General features: G+C 37.4%; 1 protein-coding gene across 3 annotated transcripts; it reads right to left on the bottom strand.

Annotated features, from left to right (window-relative positions):
• Position 1: 1 nt before the first annotated feature.
• On the bottom strand, positions 2-5,345 carry LOC311299010 (fibroblast growth factor 4A-like). 3 transcript variants are annotated; one of them, XM_084422392.1, is made up of 5 exons: positions 4,914-5,149; positions 2,797-2,931; positions 2,565-2,668; positions 2,256-2,379; positions 2-111 (listed from the first exon to the last, which is right to left on the bottom strand). In XM_084422392.1, the coding sequence occupies exons 1-5, from the start codon at positions 5,104-5,106 to the stop codon at positions 92-94; spliced, it is 576 nt and encodes a 191-aa protein (XP_084278518.1). In that variant the 5' UTR covers positions 5,107-5,149; the 3' UTR covers positions 2-91. The 3 variants fall into 3 exon arrangements, with proteins under 3 accessions (XP_084278518.1, XP_084278519.1, XP_084278517.1); XM_084422393.1 differs by lacking the exon at positions 2-111 and having other exon boundaries at positions 1,827-2,379; positions 4,914-5,345; XM_084422391.1 differs by lacking the exon at positions 2-111 and having other exon boundaries at positions 1,827-2,379; positions 2,797-2,928; positions 4,914-5,183.
• Between the last annotated feature and the right edge of the window lie 1,520 nt (positions 5,346-6,865).

Genomic DNA, 6,865 nt, shown 5'->3' with positions numbered 1-6,865 from the left:
AGAGCGGGACATCTGATCGGGGAGTGCTGAGAGGTAGTGTCGCTGTGAGAGGGGATCGGATGACCCCGCATCTCCCTCAATGCAGCTCAGCTTACAGAGAGGCCTGTGAACCTGATCAAATGCAGAGGTGGATGATGGAGGGGCTTTAAAAATGGAGGACAGAAATGGAGATATGATGAAATGAAAATGTACATGATATTGAGACTTTAGGGCCAGTTGGCCAAGACGGGGACCAGGAAAAGCATAGGTTGGGACTGGGAGTGAACGAACTATTATGAGTTTATTTTCAGCATTTTTTATTGTGGGTTAAATCTAACTTACTGCATTTGCATAACACACTACAAATCTGAGCACAATGCTGATAGAAACAACAAAGACAAACTTTGAGAGTTTTTTTTTTTTAAGTTTAACACAGTTTAAAGGCCTTATGTAGTTTTACTAATTGAACAGTTATGAAGATATGTAGACTGAATGCAATATAAACCTTGTGCCCTTTAAATGCTTTGGTAGTTTGAAGAGTGATTTGAAGAGAGAAGGGATGAAGGCGTTGCTAAGAGATGGCTAAAGGGCTTTAAATGGTTGCTAAGGTGTTGTTTGGGCAATACAAGGTGATTACTAAGGTACCCAAGCTATGTGGATTAGATAGATAGATAGATAGATAGATAGATAGATAGATAGATCGATAGATAGATAGATAGATAGATAGATAGATAGATAGATAGATAGATAGATAGATAGATAGATAGATAGATAGATAGATAGATGGATGGATGTATCTAAATACACCGCGGGTCCCCTTACATTGAAATGCACCAACATTTTCTACAGGAGCCCTAAATGGACAAACGCATTTTGTCACTATGTTGTTCTTCGTGCAAGGAAGCTAGCTAAAGTTAGCAAATAAAACACTGACACAATGATGAACAAGTAACAATAATATTCGCAATAACATATAATTTTACTGAATAATTAAGTAAACCTAATTTCTTAATTTATCTTTGTAAGGAAATCTCATTGCTTAACTGGCTACTCTTTGCTGTCTCAGAAGACACATCTTTTCCTGTCAGCCACCGTAACTTCTGTTGATTGCAATTCACAACCTCACCACTAGATGCCGCTAAAAATTACTACGTGCACCTTGTATACAAAAAAAAAAAAAAAAAAAAACTTGAATTGATGTGTTAATAATGCATGATGACCCATGTAGGGGGAATTTACGCTTGTTTCTATATCAGCATTAGGTGTGTTTTTGGAGCTGTTGTCATTGGAGAACCTTTTGGGAGTCTAGCCTGATTTTCAACCTATTTACCTGTCATGTCTTATTCAGTAATGAGTCAATTCAGCCTTTGAAGATTTTGTTTCTTTTTCTTTTTGCATATTCCAACATTCACTGTCAGCATGTTTGCATCTCTTTTATTTGGAGTTCAGAACTTTCAGGCACATCAGGTTTATTCTTACAATGATATAATGAGGCCTTCACACGCACAGCAGTAAATTACACATCATACAAATCATACATGTCAAACTTATGTAGGACAAAATGATTCACAGAACAGGGTGTCTGTATCAGTGTTGTTCTTGTTATAAACAAAAGCTAAATAAAAACTAATACAAAATATTAATAAATAGTAATAGTATATAAATAACAATAAAATAACACTATCATGTATTTAGATCTCATTTACACATTAATAAATACATAAATATTTACACATTCATTATATTCAAAATCACATTTTCATAATAAAGATGTCACATTCACAGGTCATTTAAAATGTTAATGTTTTAAATAAAATAAGAAAACAGTGAGGGTTTTTTTTTTTTTTGGTATGTTAAAAATAAATGACTGTTGTGCATAATTTATAGACTGCTTTTACCTATCACCAAATGAGTTCTATGACATTATAAGCTTGGGGCGACATTTTAAAATAATTATTGTTGACAGAATGTGGTTACATAGTGCAAAAAAAAAACCGAAATTAAAACGCTAACCCTTAACACACAAGTCTGGTCACAGAATTAGTCCAGCCCTGAATACTTCAACCACAAGCGCTGCTGTTTACAAAGTCTATTTAGGTGCTTTTAATGTTTGTCGAAATGAGCTTATACAGCACCCAGTGACTGCTTCATCATAGGTTTAAGTGTTGATGTAGTAGCTGGCAAGTTAGATATGATGTGTCAGATGAGAGTTTAGCGAGATGAGGGTTTGCGAGGAAGAAAGTGTGTGCAGGCCTGGTGGCGGCCTACCCTGTTACCTTTCCTCAGCTTCCCTTGCTGGGACAGAGCCAGGAAAAACCCTGTGTGCCTCAGAGAGGAGTACGTGTTGTAGTGATTTTCTTCCATGCGCTCTTCAAACAGGCATTCATTTGAGAACTTCCTCTACAACAAAGAAGAGATTTAAATGTTAATGTATGCCTTTGCAAACGCTTCATTATTTCAGAAAGGAATCGTGATTACCTTTCAAATAGCTTAAATTACTATTATCTCTTGTAGACATAAGAGTTAAATATGATTATGAGACATTTGATGCTTTGCCATCAAGTTTCCATGATGTAATTTCTCACCGTTCCATGCGCAGTTCCTTCCTGATTCATGCACAAATACAGTTCACTCTTCACACCACGGATACCCACTATGCCCGGCCTCATAGCAAACACTCTCAGCAAGCCTAAAAGACAAACAGAAAATGAAGAAAAACTTCAAGAAGAAATGGGTGCAATATAAAGAAGATAACTCTGTGTAGAATGAAAAATTTTCCTCTGAGGGTTATGAGGGTTATAGACATATAAATCATACTGTACTCAGAAGGCTCATGAACGCCCCACACACTCCCGTTCGTCAGGATCTGTAGGTGAAAACCAATCCCAACACGGCAATACAGGAGCTGATGTGTGACGGGACCTCGAGCTGGATTAGACTCGTCCACGGCTGCTGGGATATTCAAAGAGCAAAAGTATTAACATCTCAAATCAGCTGAAACTCAGAGAGTGACATTTACAGTTATAAGGTTCATCAGGCTGCTGAAGGGGTGTATTTTGTGATACTTTATTTTCTTTTTATTTATTTGTATAGGTTTGTTATAATATTATTTTGAATATGTCATACATTGAGGATCAACGTATAATTACCGTAAAAAAAGAGAACGGTAATGATTACGTCCATATCATTTTGTACAAATAACTTCCCTGCAAACACACACAGCTCATATATAATCAGTGCGTCAGAGATCTGTCCTTGTGTGTTTGATTACTGTCAGCTAGACAAGATCCTGTGCATGAATTCTGCACTGAATTTGTCACTGCTGCCATTCTGCTAACACGTCATTTCTCTTCGAGTTAATCAGTATGATTTCAGCTTGATTCAGCTCTGCTTCAAGGTTGTGCGTTTCAGAGATGCTCTTCTGCAGACCTCGGTTGTATCGAGTGGTTATTTGAGTTGCTGTTGCCTTTCTATCAGTTGGAACCAGTCTGGCCATTCTCCTCTGGCCTCTGGCATCAACAAGACAATTTCACTGGCGCTCACTGGATATTTTTCTCTTTTTTGGACCATTCTCAGATGTTTGTGCATGAAAATCTTAGTAGATCAGCAGTTCCTGAAATACTCAGCCCGTCTAGCATCAACAACCATGCCACGTTCAAAGTCACTTAAATCATCTTTCTTCCCCATTTAGTTTGAACTTCAGCAGGTCGTCTTGACCATGTCTACAAGCCTAAATTGAGTTGCTGCAATGTGATTGGCTGATTAGATATTTGCATTAATGAGTAGTTGAAAGCGTGCAGTGACTGTATATGTTATGCATCCTCTGCACAATATGAGTTTCTGTATGCACTGAATGTAAGGACGACTTTCTGCATTTTCCAATTTGTGCAACAATGTAGCATATTGTTTACTGTCAATTTTGTGTTACCTACTTAAAAATACAGTGCGTTCTACACAGTATTCAGTTAGTAAGATAGAATTCCATTTTATGCAATGTTGATTATGGAGTAAAATACACGATGGAGTACCAGCTATGACACAAAACATATCACCATATCACCTGTAAATAAAGCATTTAAATGATGACAGAACTTTCATTTTTAAGTGAACTACTCCTTTAACATTAATCATTGTCCAGTAAAAGTCCAAGGAAAAGTCCAAGGGCCTTGGAGTCAAAAAGTTTGAGAACCACTGCGGTATTACTGTATGTCACATGACACTTTATTTTGTGTCATCAATAATGTGTGTAAGTGTACAGGCCAGGCATCCCAGTACTTCATGATTTTTTAATTACAAATAGCAGACTAAGAGTAGGCCATCTTTATGATACTTTTTTATAATAATAACCTTCAACACAGCGCTGCACAGATGACATATGTGTTCTGACAGTTGAACAAAGGACAGCTGTATACTAGACTTCCTTACATGCATGTCTATATATAAAGATCAGTTGCTTAAAAACAGAACAAATGTACCAAGAGAGGTTCTTCTTTCAGACAAGTAGAAAGATCCAAAATAGACACCTTTTATCTATATTGCGTTTCTAGACTTTTCTCATGCACTAAGCCAGAGATCTCCACTTCAGTAGCACATACTTACATTAGACTTTACAGTTTTATTCCTATCTAAATTCTAATGTTTTTTTCCAGAGAGGTTTGTTCATATATCAGTTGCTTTATTAAACCTTTTCTCCTAAAAACATTGGCATTTGTTTCCAAAATGCAAATTAGTGCATAATTAATTAGATAATGCCTCATTTGCATATAACATTTCAGAAAACTTGTAACTGGGGAAGTATGGTGATATCTATGAGTTAACTGTGGTGCCTTGCCTTCATTAATTTACAAAGAAAATGACTGATCTGTAATTTTATTTGAATGTTTTTAGGATTAACATTTCCATGAATGCTAAAAAGGTGTTTTGTGTGATCTTACCTTTCTCTCTCCTCTTTGCATCCCTCATTGAGAGCAGCCACATGTGTCTCAAGCGGCCCGCCTGATCACCTGACAAATGGGTTTCTTCATCTGTGCAGTTGCAGCTTACACAAACTGACAATATAACTGATATAAAGCATAAAAGCATGCGATGGAAATCCATGACAAGGGCATCAGGTCCACAAATACCCATATGGCCTCCAGGTGAAGGGCTTTGACATGCTTGCAGTGGCACCTGTGATAGCGTCTCTGAGGCCCAGTTTCCTTCCTGAAATCACCAGCGCTGCGGCTGACTGCTGATATATAGAGCCTCTTCCGATGTGAAGCTAGATGAACATTGTGTCCTCCAGTCAGTGTAAACATACTTCACTACAGGGTCAGTGTGCCTCCACTCGTCCTATCTCCATCCTTTAAACATATATCTTCTGCTCTGATACCTTCACTAAATGAACAAACCCACGCAGATACAATTTTGCGTATGTGTACATGACTACATAAGAAAATCTTCTGCATTATCACTATAGTGATATCTTCTCATTCATGCATTGTGATGTTGTAGGATGTCACAGGCATGAAGTGTTGTAATTGTATGAAGGCCCTCAAGGGGTAAGGCCTCATTTTGGCCTCCATTAAAGTTATTGATGACTTTAACTTTATTAACATGAGGGTCCAGGACTAATAATGCAAATGTCTTTACTGTATGGATGGACTGATAATAGAAAAAAAGTGTAATTTAAGACAAAGATTACATTGATTTAACAGTGCTTCTTGTGTGGGACTATGGAATGTCTTTGTCCACTGGATTGTGAGATTAATGTGTGATGATGTTTCCAATAAAACAAGATTAAAGTGGGTGATGATAAGTCAGTTTCTTTGTTTATGAATCGGAGGCCTCAGACAGCAGGTTCTGACGTATGTGCTCTATGTTCTCTGAAAGCACAAAATGTCTAAATCATTGGGAAGAAAATGATATGCCTCATATCTCAGGTTGTGTCAATATTAGCTCTGACCATTTGCTATTATCATGGAAAGCGGACGCTGCGGGATTGTGTAGTTTTGTGGAAACTTGGTTTTTGCTTTACTCCTGCAAAGTTACTAAGGGATACAAGTTATAAATCAAAATAAAAGACTGATAAATAGAGTAATTTGTAGTCCTACAATCAGGAAGTTTAAATAATCATAGAAGTTTCCTTCTGAAAGTTATAATAGGTTTTCATAATTGCACTTTTGGATTTATGGATTATATGTTCTGTGGTTTTATGTCAACATCACTGGAAGAGAATTTCACAATGTAAATTCCATAGTCATACCTCAAACAGATGTAGCGACATATTTTCTTCTGTATTGTGACATATGAGTGACAATCTGAGTGGATTAAAGGTAGGGTTGTCACTTTCTGAGAGGCTAGCAATAGCAAGCTAGTTTTGAAAGCATTAGATCCCACCCTCCCTTCAGAGCATCTCCAAAGCCACGCCTCCTTCAAAACACGTGAACACGCACAGCCAGAGCTTTAATAATAAACGTAAAAAACTCTGACCTGTACTAGCCTATCTGACTGCTGCAGATTCATTTCGGCGTTGACATGGCGTGAACACAGCATAAGCTTGTTGTTTTGGTTCAGGAGGAACTGTAAAAGGCGGCTGATGTTTGTTTGTTGCGCTCTGTGACTGTCTGTCTAATAACATAGCCTTCCGGAACGAGCTGATGACGTGTGATGTCTGCGAAAGCAGGTGCGTGAAGGTATGGAAATACATATGTTGACACAGGCACGTAGGACATCGTATCAATGCATTCAGACCGTATTTATTCATATTTAGACTACTATTGTGGTCTATTATTGATTGCTATCAGGATGGCAATAGAGTTTCAACCAGTATAACAAAAAGTGTTTATGGAAAATATTTTGCCTACCCTACCTTTAAGTAATCAAAGAGATGTCTGTCATTTTCACT

The sequence above is a fragment of the Rutilus rutilus genome (assembly GCF_951802725.1).
Source record: "Rutilus rutilus genome assembly, chromosome: 10".
Lineage (NCBI taxonomy): Eukaryota > Metazoa > Chordata > Actinopteri > Cypriniformes > Leuciscidae > Rutilus > Rutilus rutilus.
The sequence above is the reverse complement of the archived record's forward strand: the minus strand, read 5'-3'. Positions and strand labels throughout refer to the sequence as shown.

Excerpts from the sequence above, each read along its gene's own strand:
- LOC311299010 (XM_084422393.1), bottom strand. The coding sequence starts at position 5,106 with ATGGGTATTTGTGGACCTGATGCCCTTGTCATGGATTTCCATCGCATG. Across the intron at positions 2,932-4,913 it reads TGCAAAGAGGAGAGAGAAAG|CAGCCGTGGACGAGTCTAAT; the intron begins GTAAGATCACAC and ends TGAATATCCCAG. Across the intron at positions 2,380-2,564 it reads AAGGAACTGCGCATGGAACG|AGGAAGTTCTCAAATGAATG; the intron begins GTGAGAAATTAC and ends TCTTTGTTGTAG.